Source organism: Electrophorus electricus, chromosome 20 (genome assembly GCF_013358815.1).
Source record: "Electrophorus electricus isolate fEleEle1 chromosome 20, fEleEle1.pri, whole genome shotgun sequence".
In the NCBI taxonomy this organism is placed as follows: Eukaryota; Metazoa; Chordata; class Actinopteri; order Gymnotiformes; family Gymnotidae; genus Electrophorus; species Electrophorus electricus.
The window spans coordinates 5,787,889-5,804,766 of NC_049554.1; the positions used below are offsets into that span (position 1 = coordinate 5,787,889).

The 16,878-nt window shown below is 45.4% G+C and overlaps 1 protein-coding gene across 1 annotated transcript; it reads left to right on the forward strand.

Moving 5' to 3' along the window:
* Positions 1-68: 68 nt before the first annotated feature.
* rpn1 (ribophorin I) lies at positions 69-5,734 on the forward strand. The gene is made up of 10 exons (XM_027020515.2): positions 69-444; positions 1,156-1,220; positions 1,619-1,925; positions 2,302-2,511; positions 2,827-3,019; positions 3,270-3,369; positions 3,599-3,737; positions 4,029-4,148; positions 4,746-4,991; positions 5,429-5,734. The coding sequence occupies exons 1-10, from the start codon at positions 199-201 to the stop codon at positions 5,609-5,611; spliced, it is 1,809 nt and encodes a 602-aa protein (XP_026876316.2). The 5' UTR covers positions 69-198; the 3' UTR covers positions 5,612-5,734.
* The last annotated feature ends 11,144 nt before the right edge of the window (positions 5,735-16,878 follow it).

The window sequence follows — 16,878 nt, forward strand, 5'->3', positions numbered from 1 at the left end:
TTTTTTTTTCAATCTGGAAAAGTGGCTTATAGTTGAGTTGAGAGCGCTCCAGCCCGCCCTGATGCGACGTCACCGCAGGACTGAATGAAGCGTCATCGTTCCCACAGTAGAGCGCGCGTCTGCACGGGCCTCGCTCCAGCGATCGGGGAAATTTTATTAGAACGTTCAACACAAATTTTCCAATAGGTGTCTGCAGCCATGCAGAACAGAGGTACCGGTTTTCGTTTGCCATCTTGCCTTCTGCGGCTCGCTTGGCTGCTCTGTGCAGTTCGGGCGGACGGTTTGGTCAACGAGGAGGTGAGACGCACGCTCGACCTCAGCACGCACCTCGCTAAGGTGTCGGCGGAGGTGCTCGTGGCGAACCACGGAGCCTCGGCCGTGCAAAGCTTTACCCTCGCGCTGGAGTCCGACCTTGCGCCGCACCTCGCATACATCGGAGCGTCTGTAAGTAGCATCTGGAAGAGCTGCGAGTCGCATAAACGCCTGGCTAGTTAGTTTTGAAGCTAGCTGAGAGCTAAAAGCTATTAACCCCTTAGCGTTAGCTTGGTGTGCATGACAGTTGAGCACGTTAATATAACACCGTGATCATGAGCCAAGGAGCCGTGCGTGGATTATTTCTGTTTGGTTAGTTATTCAGTTGCTAGCGTCCACCTTTCTTGTGCGTTAACGTTAACTGGCCAGCTGGCGCAGGCCAAGCTTGCTAGCTAGACAACCTTCCGGTGGCCGCGTCCGACCGGTAACGATCTAAGGCTTTAACGGCATACGCCGGTGGATAAAGGTGTAAGTTGTATCGTTATGGCGATTATTCCGTGCTTTGGGACTTCTATATTAGCTCGTGCTTTTACACAGCACTTCCGCGTGCACATCGCTTTGTCAGTGGCTGCGTGACACGTAAGCGCTGCTTGAGCGAGTCACTTCCGTGTATTCCACCAATCTGCAAACTGCCTTAAATGAAACTACCATAGAAACATAGTGTAGATGTAACTACAACAGGATAATGTATTTTCAATGTTTGCTGCTTTTGTCTTGTATGTAACTGTTAGTTTGCTACACAAGAGACCGCACGATCATAGCAAACAGACATAACGTGGATTTGTTTCCAATGTGCATTTCCGAAACAAAACTGTCGCCCTGCCAATCATCTGTCATGACCAGGTGAAAGGTGACGAGGAGGAAGATAATTCCCTGGCGTTGAAGGAGACGTCCATCCAAGGCCGCAGGTGGGTGCTGCTCCAGGGATGGTGAAGGAACAGTTTATGCAGATATAAGCCACCTGAAAACTGACAAGCAAAGTGTGTGAGACATTTCACCGCTCTGTGCTTTGGAAGTAGATTCCCTTGCAACACATGATCTTAAGACTCTCTCTGTGTGTGTGTGTGTGTGTGTGTGTGTGTGTGTGTGTGTGTGTGTGTGTACGTACGTACGGCATGTCTACTGTGATGCTGCATATGAATTACTATGCATGCTGTGGGTCTTATGGTGAAGTGATGCACATTTCATCCTTTTCTCTGAGGATGTACCATTTGCAGTGGTACATTCTTCCATCGTTTATGGTTTACTGTGCACACTGGCATTGAGAGCAGTTTCTTATTCTGTCACCCCTCTCCTATTCTTGCAGTGGTACGTTCTTCCAGGTGCAGCTGCCCTCCGCACTGGCCGTGGGCGAGAAGCTGCGTGTCAAGGTGGAGACGGTGTTCACACACGTGCTCCACCCGTTCCCTAGCCACATCACCCAAGCGGAGAAGCAGCTGGTGGTGTTTCAGGGCAACCACTACCTGTACTCCCCGTACCCCACCCGCAGCCAGACCACCCGGGTCAGACTGGCCTCCAAAACTGTGGAAAGCTACACCAAGCTGGGCAACCCCAGCAAGAATGATGAGGTGATCGAGTACGGCCCGTTCAAGGATGTCCCAGCTTTCAGCCAGGTAAACGAGACGGGGTGTGACGTTGAGAGATTGGACCGATTAGTCATTTTGAACCACTATGAAGTAATTAACAGCCATGCATCTGCAGCTGAAATTTCTTACTTTGCTTGTGATGCAGGTTATTTTAATTATATGCAACCTATGGTTCTTTTTAAAGGGTTTTAACCAGCAGTTAAGTATATTTTGCATGGAAGTTGCATGATGGGACTAAGTTTTAATGGACACACATGCATTTTAGTCCTACAGTTAGGAAGGCTTAACTAATAAATGCAGTTTGTAGGTCTAGCGCTGTGTCAGGGAACCCTGGAGTCCATGCGATGCATTTGTACGTTAATGGTTGCCTGACGTGTTGGAGCACTGCTGGCATTTCCTGTAGGACGCTATGAAGATCCACTACGAGAACAACAGCCCGTTCCTCACCATCAGCAGTATCACTCGCACAATCGAGGTCTCCCACTGGGGCAACATCGCCGTGGAGGAGACCATTGACCTGAGGCACACTGGTGCGGTGCTGAAGGGACCCTTCTCCCGCTACGACTACCAGCGACAGGCTGACAGCGGCATCTCCTCCGTCAAGTCGTTCAAGGTGCGCTCTGCGTCCATACACGGGAAGCTCTCAGCGCCTAGTGCATTTAATCGCTGAGCTGGGCTCATTTGTGGGTTTGGGTTCAACACCTGGTTTAAAGTTGTTTAAACTGGATTTTTTTGGATTCACATTCACGATGATTTTGTATTAAGTTGTATTATTAAATTGGTCTAAGCTTCGTTTGTGTCATGAAAGCTGATCTGTGTTTTCACTGTTCCGTTTTCATTATTGCTAGTCCACGCGTCGTCGCAGGCCAGAGATTTGGTTTTGTTTTTCTTTCTGTGTGCTCATGCGCCTCATTTCCTGTCTCCGCAGACCATCCTCCCTGCCTCGGCTCAGGACGTGTACTACCGCGATGAGATCGGCAACATCTCCACCTCCCACCTGCAGGTGCTGGAGGACTCTGTCGAGGTCGAAGTCCGTCCCCGGTTCCCACTCTTCGGAGGCTGGAAGACGCACTACATCATTGGTTACAACCTGCCAAGCTACGAGTATCTCTACACCTTGGGTGCGTCCATCTGTGTGGTTTGCTTTAGAGGAAATGCTTAGAAATGTTAATGTCTCCAGTATTCGCGGCCTGGTGTTTTATCAGTTGGCATTCTAACCGGAGTGATGCCAATCGGTGTCCGTAAGATTTTGTTGCTCGTTGTATTTGGCGGTAGAGGCGTTACGAAGTTTGAGGGGACTTTTTTTGTTTAATTACAACCAAAATGCTTAATGCTGTGTTTTATGGTACATCTGTGAATCGTGCTCCCCAGGTGACCAGTACGCCTTGAAAATGCGTCTGGTGGATCATGTCTATGATGACCAGGTTATCGACCAGCTCACCGTCAAACTGATTCTCCCCGAGGGAGCCAGGTACCGGCCGTTCGCACCTTAAACCGGCCCTGCCACTGGTCTGCTGTTATTTTATCATCCCCCCCCCCCATGATGTACTGACTCAGTTCTTTTGAAATGGTGAACAAAAAAGTTTGGACTATCGAGGGGTTAATGGAGAATGAGTTTGGGAGGCGGGGGGACTACGCTTCAGATAACCATGTATCCCTCCTGTTTATACTCGGTCCACACATGCGTCTCTCTTGCACAGAAACGTGCACTTGGAAACGCCCTACCCCATCGTGCGTGGCCCCGACCAGCTTCATTACACCTACCTGGACACGTTTGGCAGGCCTGTGCTGGTTGCCACCAAGAAGAACCTGGTGGAGCATCACATCCAGGACATGGTGGTAAGGCTAGACTCTGCCCACATTTTAAGTAAACAAATTTTATAGGTACTTTTTTTTTTTTTTTTTTACAGATTTTTACAATTTCAGATGTGTAGTCCATCTGTTGCTATGCACAGCTTGATCCATCACTGTACATCACTGGACAGCTTCAGACCTCAGGACCACTGCCCACAACATATTAATGGTTTACACAATTAGCGCACACCTGTGAGGTGCTTATTGAATTAATGTAGGCGATGAGGGTAGATGTTTGAATTTTATATACTGTGTGTGTGGTGGGGGGGGTACCAGGTTCACTACACCTTCAACAAGATCCTGATGATGCAGGAGCCGTTGCTCGTGGTCGGGGCGTTCTACATCCTCTTCTTCACCGTCATCGTTTACGTTCGCCTGGACTTCTCAATCACCAAGGTTACACCTCTAGATGTTTACACACAACCCTAACCTTGTGCTCCAAAATTGCAGCAGTCTGTGTTTAGTCAGGCTTTAGTCCCATGCTTGTGTGTCATTCTCCAGCACCTCTGATGCAGCTCTGCTGTGCAGGTGTGTTGGCGGAGACGATACAAAAAAATGTGCATCCCTGCAGTATCCCCTGCCTCAGAGAGAAAAAAAAAAAAAAAAGTAGTTTAAATACTCCCCTTCAGAACACCACGCAGTTTAAATACTCCCGTTCAAAGCAGATCAACTGCACCCACTCTGAATCTAAATAAACTTCAGATATAAACCTAATTTGGACATCTTGGCCTGAAACGGCTAATATAGAAGCTGTATCCCCTCTGATAAAAACCAAGTGCCGATATCTTCCAAGGATGGAGACCTGGTGTAGTTATCGCCCCTGATCTAACCTTGCTGCAAACAGCACTCACTGCTCAAAACACTAGCAACCGCTGCAGTAAGTTACTGGTCCATGACACAAAACCTCCAGCAGGTATCCGGCACACAGAAAAAGTTAACACGCGTGCATCTCTCTCTCCGCCCTCCACCCCACCCATGTCTCCTACGACCCAGGATCCAGCGGCGGAGGTCCGCATGAAGGTGGCCTCTATCACAGAGCAGGTGCTGACGCTGGTCAACAAGCGTCTGGGCCTGTACCGGCACATGGATGACGCAGTGAACCGCTACAAGCAGTCGCGCGACTCCGGCACCCTCAACAGCGCCCGGAAGACGCTGGAGGCGGAGCACCGTGCCCTCACAAATGACATCACTGCTCTGCAGGCTCGGCTCAAGGCCGAGGGCTCGGATCTGGCAGAAAAGGTACTCGCCTCCCTCCTTTTTCCGCCTGGGGTGTGGTGGGTCACAAATGATGAAGGGTGATTTTTAAGTCTCCAGGGCATTGCTGTCAAAAGCTAGTAATTGATGAGTGACACTCTCGTGTAATTCTGGACATTTAAAAGATGTGTTAATCGGCTCAGTGAGAAGGACAGTTCCCGTGATGAATTGACCTGAAATTGTATGTAGGGAGAAAGTGACGCAGAATTACTTTCAGGTGTTGTAAATAATCACTGCTAATATCTGGGGGCTTTTTGGTATAATAGGAGCTGACGTTACCACCAGAATGGTCTCTCCTCCGCCGTTTTCTGTTCAAGTTTGTTGCTTCCATATTTGTCTGATTTATTTATTTTTTATTTTTTTGGTGCTTTCAATGCCATGAGATGAGGATGCTGACCCAGGACTGACTCTCTCGCTCTCAGGTGGGGGAGGTACAGAAGCTGGATGGCCAGGTGAAGGACCTGGTGTGTCAGTCCTGTCAGGAGTCGGAGCGACTAGTGGCTGGGAAGGTGAAGAAGGAGACGTACATCACGTCAGAGAAAACGCTGGCTGGCAAGCGGCAGGAGCTCATTGCGCGCATCGACGGTCTGCTTGACGCCCTGTAAAGCACATGGCATGTACGCATCCAAATGCGCGCACACAGTGTAGTCTTGTCTTGTGGTCATCACTAGTCAGGCCATGAAGAACTACATCCGAGCCTTCCTTTTTCACACACAAACTCTCTCATACACACACACGCGCGCGCACACACACACACACACACACATGCAGGTAGTCTGCAAGCATGTCCACGTTTGTACACTCAACACCTCAAAGTCTGTATTGTGCTTTTAAGATCTATAAACTGCATGAGAAGAGGTTTCTCAGAGTGTCAAGATGTTCACAGACTTTGAGATTTGAGTTAGTTGGAGGTTTTTTTTGGGGGGTTGGGGGGGGGGGGTTTCCTGGTAATTAGGTAGCAGGTCTGGTTTTGGATGCATTTCATTCCCAGCATGTTCTGCGTATTCTTCATTTGGGGGGTGTTTGGTTTGGGTGAGGGTGGGTTTTCACCTCCGTTGCTTGTACCAGGGTTTTATTTTGTTTCTTTAGTGTTTTTGTTTTTATAATAACCGTGTGTCATTGGTACTTTGGTCTCTCAAATTTCTGAAGGTCCAATATGACATTGATTGGCATGGTAACCACCCCCCCACCACCTTTTTCTGTTGAAATGTTTCTTACGTATTTGTATGATTTCCACTTTTTGTAAATTGTGCTTTCAATGCTATGAGATTAGCGACCGAATTCATGAGATTGGTGTCTGTCCAGATTTAAAAAATTGAAAATGGAAAAAGACTGACGAATTCCTCCAGTGTCAAGTTAGAACTACAAATTAAACTGTTGTTATAAACTGCTGTCTAGCTTGATTTGTTATTGCATGTTGAACCAATCGGATCCTCCCAAACTCAAACTATCAGTTCAATTTCTATACACTTTTATTGTATCCTAAGTTCCTGTAATTGTATAACTGGCACCTTTTCTCACGACAGTCGTGCCGGTCTGTAGTGGCGTGTAACTGCATCTCAGCTTAGGGTTTACTGGAACGCTCACAAACCACTGGGGGGCGCGAAAGTGTTAGTGTTACCAAATCTACCCGAGAACATGCTGAGAAATGTCCCCCAAGATCGCTCGGTCTCCCTTATATGTCTACATTCTCCGCTCCTTATAAGTCAGACTAAGTTTTGAATAAAGGCATTTTTGGCTCTGGACGTTTCAAGCAAACTGTAGAAAGAACTCTGTCTGGAACCTGTTTATGCTTGCGTTATCTTTTAATTCTTGCGTGCCGGTTCCTGAGTGAGAGATTATAGATATTACCATTAGAGGCGTAATTTGGTCCAGATATGCACTTAATCTCCGCGCAGTAAAATCCACTTTAAGGTAATAAAGATGTGTGTTTCCCCCGGTTCCTGTCACTCCGCGCCGTTCGCACCGACGCGGGACTGTAATTGCGTCTAAAGTCTCCAGCTGCGTGAGAAAAGCAGGTTGGTCTGCAGCAGAGAAGCGCCAGACTGAGGTTACCGGGTCGCCGGATGCCACAGCCAAGTCGGTTTCCTGCACCAGAGTAACACGAACCCGTGCACGTCATTGTGCGTCCCGTGCAACGACGATACCGAGAGCGTGGAAGCGTCTCTGAGCGGCGATGCTTTTGGGGCGTAGTGAAAGTCGACCTTTTGGTGCTGAGTAGTTCTGCTGGGGTTTATTTTTTGTCTTGGGTAGGAGTAAAGGGTGCCTGCTCTTACGTCTGCTAAAGGGTTACGTCGGAGTGGATGTTGTCAGCGCGCTGCGCGCACGTGCGTCCCCGACTCGGTGCACAGCAGATAAGGGACAGGCGCGCGTGACGGACGGCTCTCCAGCCTGGGCTGCCACGTCTTAAATCCCAAACCCAGCACGGACCCCATGCACTGCTCTATAAAGGGTTTTAAACGTTTTCTTTGTGTTAACATATTTGATTCAAATGTCATTGTATAATCGCATAAATGCTTGATTAATACAAAAGGTATATAGGACAATGTGATATCTAAGACTGCTCTGAGGATAAAATCCCTTTTGAAGTACCTGGATTTTCATATGAATGGCTTCTAAAATGTCTAACTGTTAACTAGGTCATAATTATAATAGTGTTATTCAACAAGCAAAAAAAAACAAAAAACACGTTTTATGTTATCGTGCCTTTTTGTACAATTAAGGTAACTGTTGGCACAGATGAACTCTTATTATTACTCTTATTAATTAATTGGTAGAATGATTTCTGTGGCTGGTGGTCAGACCTGTTGTGGTCTGTGAGGGTTAATTTTCTCATTCAGTCCGTTCCAATGCACAGAAGTGTTTCAGTTCTAGTAACCTTTCTTTTGCAGCAGTCTTGCTGTTTTGGTGATTCTAAAACACATTTTCTTCTGTTCTAGCCACTCGGGTTGATTTTATTTTGGCTGTGAATCACAGACATGCCGATATTCTGCTGCAGAATTTCCTGAACTCGGAGTTCTTTGGCCCTTTGCTCCGATCTGTGTAAGGCATCCTTCCCTCCGTGGAACTGTGGACTAATGGAAGTCTGTAGAAATCCTTTTGTATCCCTTCCAGCTCTACAGACTTCAGACTTCACTTTTTGTTCTGGTGCCATGGTGCAATTCTTTACATTTTATTTTATCGTTATCTTATTATGTATTTACACTTGAATTGACCGGAACACATTAATCCAATTACCCTCTTTTCATTTCAGTATCCTGGAGGTTCACATACTTTGTCCATCAATTACCTGTTTAGCTGTTTAAACCATTTCTTCAATGAAGATATAAGAATATAATCATATGGGAAAATATGTGTTTGGCTCATTAAATAAAACCTAATTATTATTATTTAGATAAAGATGAAATTACATTATAAGAACCAACCCAACAAGGTTCTTTAGCGTTTCAAAATATTTCAGTTTTTTCATTTAGCTATAACTTATTTTCTTAACCTGCTTTATACTGTATATGCTAGTTATGTGTGTTCGTTTGTTCTTTATTTACAACATAAGCTGATTGGTAGAGAGAGATGGCTGAAGTTCGTTAGTGGGGATACTTCTGGGCCTCTCCTCCTTTTTCTCTCTACCCACCCACCCCCTCTCTGTTTTTCCTTCTCTATATTCCCTCTGCTGTTCTCTCTCTCTCTCTCTCTCTCTCTCTCTCTCTCTCTCTCTCTCTCTCTCTCACCCTCTCTTGCTGTGTTCTATTGAGATTGCAGACAGGTAGTTGTGCCAGAGTTGCGGTTGAGCTGTTGACCAAACCGGAGCTAAAATTCTGTTTAAACCGGAATCCACAAGCAGCACTGTATCCTGGCGTGGTGTACCCTGAAAGCTGAGATGCAGAGACAGAGGTGTGTGTATGTGTGTGGGTGTGCAAGTTCGAAGGGGAGGTGGGGGTTACAGGTTAGACGGAACCATGTGGTCACACACACACACACACACACACACACACACACACACACACACACACACACCCTCCTGTGTGTGAGGCTGAATGACAGTCTCTGAAAGCACAGACTCCAAGCTCCAGCCGCTAAAGCAGACTAATACACAAAGCAGAGGCTCGGGCTGGCTGGTGTTAATTAGTGATAGAGAAGCCAGACTGGCAGGCATAGTGTGGACTGGGCACAGGCCTCTGCACTAGCGTGCCCTGGTGCTGATTGATTGTGCCAGCCAAGGCTCACCTGCAGGCCCTACACACACACACACACACACACACACGGTCCCTGACAGCCTGCAGAGAGCACTCAGTGTCAGGGAACAATATCCTGCACTGTGCACCTCGCAACAGAGCACGCTCATAAATCACCACGGTGACAGAGACAACGCCCTTACTGTCCACACTCCATCACACACGCACACACACATACACACACGGGTGATATGCATACATATGCACACACACATACACATATGCACTTGCACACATAGACTGTCAAAAAACCTCAGAGTAGTTGTTACTGACCTAAGGCAGAAATGAATCTTCAGCTAATAAATATGCAAAATTAAGTATCCTCATATTTTTAGATTTTATAAGAATATATACATTTAGTATAGTACATTTTCTAGTTATACAATGCGCAGTATAATGTTATTTTGGTAGTGCACAGTATTCGTTTAGACAGGAAGCACACTAGATCCTGTAAACCTCCCAGTTAGGCCTTCCACCTGCACTGTAGGTCACCCAGATATGATCCAACCTACATCACTCATCTGATCGTGTGAGGACACACTGCATTACCCCTTGACCTCTGCACGTTGAGCTGATCTGCCAACCCTCTCCTCTCTTCACCCGCTTTCTCGTCTTCTTCATCCCTTCCTCCTTTTCCTCTCTTCTCTCTTCTTTTCCATCTCCTAGCACCCCCCCACCCACCCACCCACCCCCCGCCCTCTCTCATGTAATTCAGCCTCACTGCCAATGAAGAGTGTGCACGGCGGTCCGTAGGTGAAGGCCGGAAGCGCTACAATGGGCCCTGTGAGAGTAGCCTCCCCTAACTCTGTCTTCCTGCCATACCAGAGTGACAACCACTCGCCTTAGCTCCACACGGCAGAGAGAAGGGGAAAAGAAACAGAAAGAAAAGCAGAGAGGTGGGAGAGGGAGAGAAAGATGAAAGGTTGGGGGTTGGGGGATGGGGGCACGCAGGTGTCAGGTGTGATCAGGGCGGAGGCTGACGTGAAGACACAAAGGGCCGGTCTGTTCCACTCCTGCAGCTGCAGGGGGCGGAGATGAGCATGGCTGACAGACAGACGGCCGCCGTGGACGAGGGGACACAGGGAGACCGGGAGGTTGAAGGAAGAGCCCGACACTGAGACTTCAAACGGAGGCATCAGATCCTGGGTGCCGAGAGACGGAATTGGTGGGGGGGTGGGGTCAAAAGGAATGAGAGGAAGAAACAGAGAGGAAGGACAACAGCCCCGTGTGTGTGAGTGAGTGAGTGTGTGTGTGTGTGTGTGTGTGTGTGTGTGTGTGTGTACATTTTACACGTGCAACCATAAGGAATGCAAAGAAAATCGCTGGGTTTGGGTTCATCACACACTCCAATCTGCTTGTCCAAATGCACTAGCACTTCATCTTCTGTGTGTTACTGTGCAGAGCTCCTGCTAAGCCCCCTGATCTCTACCACATGGCATCCCATCAAAGGCTCTGGGCTCGGGGCTGCTACAGGGAGCCTCTTCCCTCCACTGATCCATCTCTGGAGAAAGCGTGTGCGTCAGATCTTGGCCTAATGTTTTTTTAATGCAGGCAGGTTATTCTTTGCCACAGCTTGACTCTAAATAGCATTCACATCCAGCTTCCTGTCAGAGTAGCCTTGCTATGTCTTACCCATTTGACATAAGAAAAAACACAGCTTCTCTATCCACCCCTACCCTCCACTACCACGTATAGATGCGGAGGTAAATACCCCATTTATCCATCAGCACTTCCCCACATGAGCACGCTGTGCACACACACACACTCACAAAAGTGCAGATCTACATGCATTATTACATGTCTTTTAGGATTTCTAAGCTACAGCACCATACTTCAACTCACACACAGACGGAAGCGCACACACACACACAAACACGCACGCACACACATGCGTGCGCATGCGCGTTCGTGAGCCTGATTAGAGTGATGGGCCACTTCCCATTGGCCACCAAGTCTAACCCTGTGATTTCCAGGGCAGCCAATTTCCCGTGCTGATAGGAAACTCAGATAGTCTGCTGAGCTTAACACGGACAAAGAGATTCTTCCTTCACATGTCTTCCGCAACACCACATTCTCTCTCTCTCTCTCTCTCGCTCTCCCTCTCTCTCCCTCTATCTCTCTCTGTTTTTACTTTCACTCCTCCTTTCTCTTCCTTTGGCCTACTCTGTCCATCCTTCCTCACACTGTTAACTCTTTGCCCTCTGCCCATGAGAGGAGTGTCCGGCGACAGAGCCGTGTGTGCCGGGAGTCTGCTCCAATAGCGCCGTCGATCGCTCCGCTCAGATACCACCGGGTCGGGGGCTCAGCTGGCGGACAGGAAGCAGCTTCCTGTCATAGCTTCTTCCTGTGTGTCTCTCCTGTTTACCTCTTGACCAGCTGGCCTGCCAGACGACCCCACCCTTTAATATCTGACCTCATTGATGCTAGCCAAGTGCCAGGCTATAATAACCCCTTCCACGACTACAACGGATAGCTAACAGCATCTGCTCCTGCAGTCTAGGGTTGACTGTGTTTTCTTTCTAAACAAGCAAAGCAGGTTATCTGCACAAGCTTAATTTTAAATACACTGTGTAAATTGTCATCACAAAGTTCACTGATACATCCTGGTGTCACTCCTGTAGTTGGTCCTGAAGTATCTTATAAAGATGTTCTTATGTATGAGAAACGTGTGTGGAGATGTTGGTGCAGTGCTGATATCTGCCATTACCACACTGAGCAGACAGGACTGGGCTGAATCACACCTTCAAAAAACCCCAAACCAAAACATGTTTGCATCAGCGGTGCAACAGGCAGTTTTTCATTTAACTCCTATAATCACCTATAACAGCTGCAGCCACCTTAACAGCTGCAGTTGGAGATCTAATCATTGCCATTTCTTGCTATTCCAACATCACCACAGATCTCCACAGTGCTCTAATGAGGACCAAGATGATGGTTTTACCAAGTATGGCAAACTGCATATACGTGAAACTCTTAAAGAGAATTAGGGTTATGGTTAGAGTTAGGGTTAGTGGATAGGCATTATGGTTAGGATTAGGAGTTAGGTTTGGGGTTATGGTTAGGGTTAGTGGATCGGGGTTAGGGTTAGGGTTAGGGATACCCTAACCCAGATCCAAAAATCACAGACAAAAAAATTTCCACAAGGTGTAAGAGGTGAATAACGCAGGTTTCACTGGCCACATTCATAGCACTGCTGTCAACTAAACTTCAAATGCTGACTAAAGACCCATCTATTTGTGAAATATTTAAATGACCATTAATCCTGCACGTATGTTGAGTATATGAAACCTATTGTAGGTTATTATTTATTGCACTGATTGTTGTTTTTTATAGAGCTCATACGTGTTTTGCAGTTCTAGGCATAAGCACTGATCTACTGGCTAGGATGTATTCTATGAGTAAATGACAAAGCACTTTTGTAAGTCGCTCTGGATAAGAGCGTCTGCCAAATGCTATAAATGTAAATGTAAACTGTGGAGGTGTGGAGAATGATTCTGTCAGGACTGGGTTGATTTTGAAAAATAATTTGAGAGAACCTGGGGTTTCAGGGAGGTGAAAGGACAATGAGATTTGAAAGGAGGGGTTTTGGGGAAAGAGAGAGCAAGAGAGAGAGGAATGCTGTCACCGTCCTAATCACATGGGTCTTTCTGAAAAACCAGAACAACGGAGCTGGAGCTTGTTAAGAGGAACACCATGCAGCAGGAAACAATCCCTGCACCCCCACCCACACCCCCACCCAAACCCCTACCCATGCCTTTTTTCTCCCCACCCAGGGCTGCCCCACCCAGCATCCACTTCCTGCCAGAACTCAACACACTTCCTCTGCAGCCATCAGGAATCCCTGCTGGGACATTCCATCCATGAAATGCAGTCTCTCTCTGAGACACACACACACACACACACACACACACACACACACACACACACACACACACACACACACACACACACACACAAACACACACAAAGATTTTGTAGGCCTATGGGAATCAAAGGTTTGTTCCAGTTTGTTCCATGCTTTTACAATTCTTGTTCCTCTTGAGATGTGCGGTGACTTATAGGTTCAGCACGTTTCTCCGTTTCCACTAGAGGGCGCTACATTACAAAACATAAAAGCTCAACGACTTCGGTCATCTCGTCATCTAGGTAACATCGTTACACACACGGCGCGGTGCTTTTCCCAACACAGAACCGGTGGGTATTACGTCCATCTTTGATTATGCAGTTGCCTGACTTGCACACAAAAAGCAATTATTCTGATGAAATTAAAGTAAATGAAACGAGGCAAAGTCGCGCTCTGTGCGTATGCATGCGCGAGGACTTGCAGGAAGGGTGAAACTACCAGGTTTCATGACTTTGTGTTTGACCTTTTCGGAAAACGAGCTAATCCCGGGATATAATAGACTCTGGTGCCGATATGGAAAACTGCTGCGCCGTTATCTGGGTTGCCTTGGAGACCATCAGAGAGCAGTCCCGGTGAAGATGCCGCGTTATTAAAAGGGGAGTTTGTATATATTGGAGCAGGCGTTTTTTGTCATAAGTGTCACTCAGGGCTGCACAGTGGTACCTGTTCCATTATTAATAGAAACCTGTTTTCTTTCCAACATAAAAAAAAAACCGTTCTGAGCACAGTTAAGCAAAGAAATCCGTTTTCTTAAGAATGAAAGGGCCTACTAACACAAATCATCAACGATTTGCGTAACACAAAGGCTCAATATCCACCATAGGATAAAGCTATGATATTACATTAATTAACTTACCAGCTATTAATTAGCTTTAGCAAATTGGCCGACATCTGGTGATACCGAAAAAGAAAATGTTATATTTAACATTGCTTTTCTACTATTGCTTTCACGGCTATTCTTTCTACTACTACCAATTATTATTATTATTATTATTATTATTATTATTATTATTATTATTATTATTATTATTATTATTAAGTTTAAATTGGATAAAAACGAGGTCCACAACATGTGTGGAGAAATGGCCCAGAGAACAGTTCTGTCTTTTACTAACGGTACAAATACCATCGCTTATAAGCTCCATGTAGTGTGATGTGTCGCCCAATTAACTCGATGTGCTTGCGGAACTCAGCGAACGGATTTATAAAGGCCTGACTAATGATGGAGGACTAAACAGGTTAGTGCTCTGGGCCCATTCCGTGGATAGGTGGTAGGCAACAGGAAATGTGTGAAAAATCATCCGTAGCTTTATATGACTCTGCTCCATTAATATGTGAATCCCGCGCGCCTTTACGCCGCACGTATGCAGAAGCCTGTATTATTATTATTATTATTATTATTATTATTATTATTATTATTATTATTATTATTATTATTATTATTATTATTATCAATGTTTGCGGACACAAACCATCCAAAAAGGCCATATCAAATACCTAGTAAAAATACTGATAATGCGCGTCACAAACTTTGAAAGGAAGTCATTAGTTAATTTGTTAATGGTCGCAAAATGCTAGTCGCGCGCGCATATGACATTCGATAGTTACTAACAGGAATTTTCTCTTTAATTTGACGCGTAGGGAGCATCGCGAGCGACACAGCAGTCACATGAAGCCAAGCACAGAACAAGAACGCGAACAAAAGCAAGAAACTGGCAAACGTGGCGATGATTCGCTGATATCAACTGGATAAACAAGTGAAAACAAGTGTTTGGAAGAAACTGGCTAATTTCACAACTAATTCAACATGTTACAAATCTAATGACAAGCGAGAATAATCACACAGATAGCCATCATCACTGGGCTCCGATATGAATGATACTGTCCGCATTGATATGGTAAGTGTGTGTACAATGGCCCATCCAATAACCCAGCTCAAAACAAGCTAATATTGGCCCGAGCACTGGGGCGCGTTAAATGTGTAAATATTCCTCCGATGGGCAGCCTGTCTGTCTTTTTCAACCTGCGCGATCTTTCCCCTCAAATGATGCATTAGATGCATTGAATGTATTTGTTGTGCCAGTTTCAAAAGGCAGCGATAATCTGGGAGGGTGAGATAAGGAACACCAATTTATTCAGCGGCACTTTGGACCCTGTTTCCAGTCTGAGTCGGTCCTGACACCTCCAGCGGTAAGCTGATAACGATTAGGCCATTTATTATCTTCACGAAGAACAAAGATTGCCTCGCGCCGATGAAATATTACCACCGGTAATAATAAAAAGGGCTCTGGCATCTGATGCATGCGCATATATAAATAATAACTTAGAACGCCCTCATACAAAAGGAAGGAAAAAGGAATCACAGGCAAAAGGGGAAAAAGATATTCTATTATATCGACATAAAATCTAGCAATAAACAACAACATCAATAACAAACAAACAAACAAACAAATAAATAAATAAATAGAGAGATAAATAAATATTTTAAAAATGAAATTGTAATAATAATAAATCCCATATTAGATAGACTTGTAAATGAAGTATATAATATACTGATACTAGCTAATATACCAATAAAAATAAAAAGCTTTTTTCAATATTTGTTAAATTACTGCTTCCTACCGTATTTTGTAATGCACCTTCTTGTGTAAATAACTGTTGCCTGACGAAAATGTTGTTACTACGGAGAACTTGAACATTTTAATAAACAAATAACGGGATAACACTGGGATACATTAAGCCCAAATGAAGGCACACTCGGGTAATAAAAGTGCCACCACTTCACTATTTATTTTGGAAGACATACAGTTTACTTTTATTCCGCGATTATATATATTTTTGCTGTCTTTGATGAACAACGCAAAATGGAAATGACGTGTCTGCAACTGCACGAGCAGGCGAAAGCGCGTGCGAGGTTAGTGGGCGCTTCTATTGGACTAGAGTGTTCTTTTTTTAATGCGCTGGAGATGCAAGCTTGCAGGAGATAAGCCTTTATCACGCGCTCATCGCGAGTGAGCCTCTTAGACCGGTCAAATCGCAATACGGTCCTGAAGCAAGCACATGCTGGTCTCAGCTCCTTACCATGACAAAGAGTGCATTAATAAGATCGTTAATAAATTATGAGAAACATTAAGCCAGAAAACAATTAGTTTGGTCATATATGCTATAGTATAAAAATATGGTGAATAATAATAATAACAATAATACCACCACCACCACCACCACAACATTATTATTATTAGTAGTATTATTATTAACAACAAAAATAATACTAATACTAATAATAATAATAATAATAATAATAATAATAATAATAATAATAATAATAATACTACTACTAATAATAATAATGTTGACCTACTAGTTTTCTGTCAAATCAACTGGATATGACGCAGATTGTTGGAGGTGTTTTTGATCTCAGCTATTTCACCCACGACTTCATCACTAGAATCTAATCCAGGGGTAACACTTATGGAACCACTGGACTGGGGCGTCGTTCCTTGCGCGCACAGCGCAAAAGATGCGCGGGGCAGACAATGGCGTGCATCTGTTAAAACAGGGTAATAGTGTAAACAAGGCAGAATGCAAGTAGTGTACAGCAGCCAGTGAAACTGGCAACAAGATGAACACTTAGTGAAGGCCGCTATGGCTTCCAGGTTTTGAACTGTTGATTCCAGCTTTTCGCTATACCAGCATTTGCGCAGCGGCCACTGTTTATATGTACAAAATAACACGC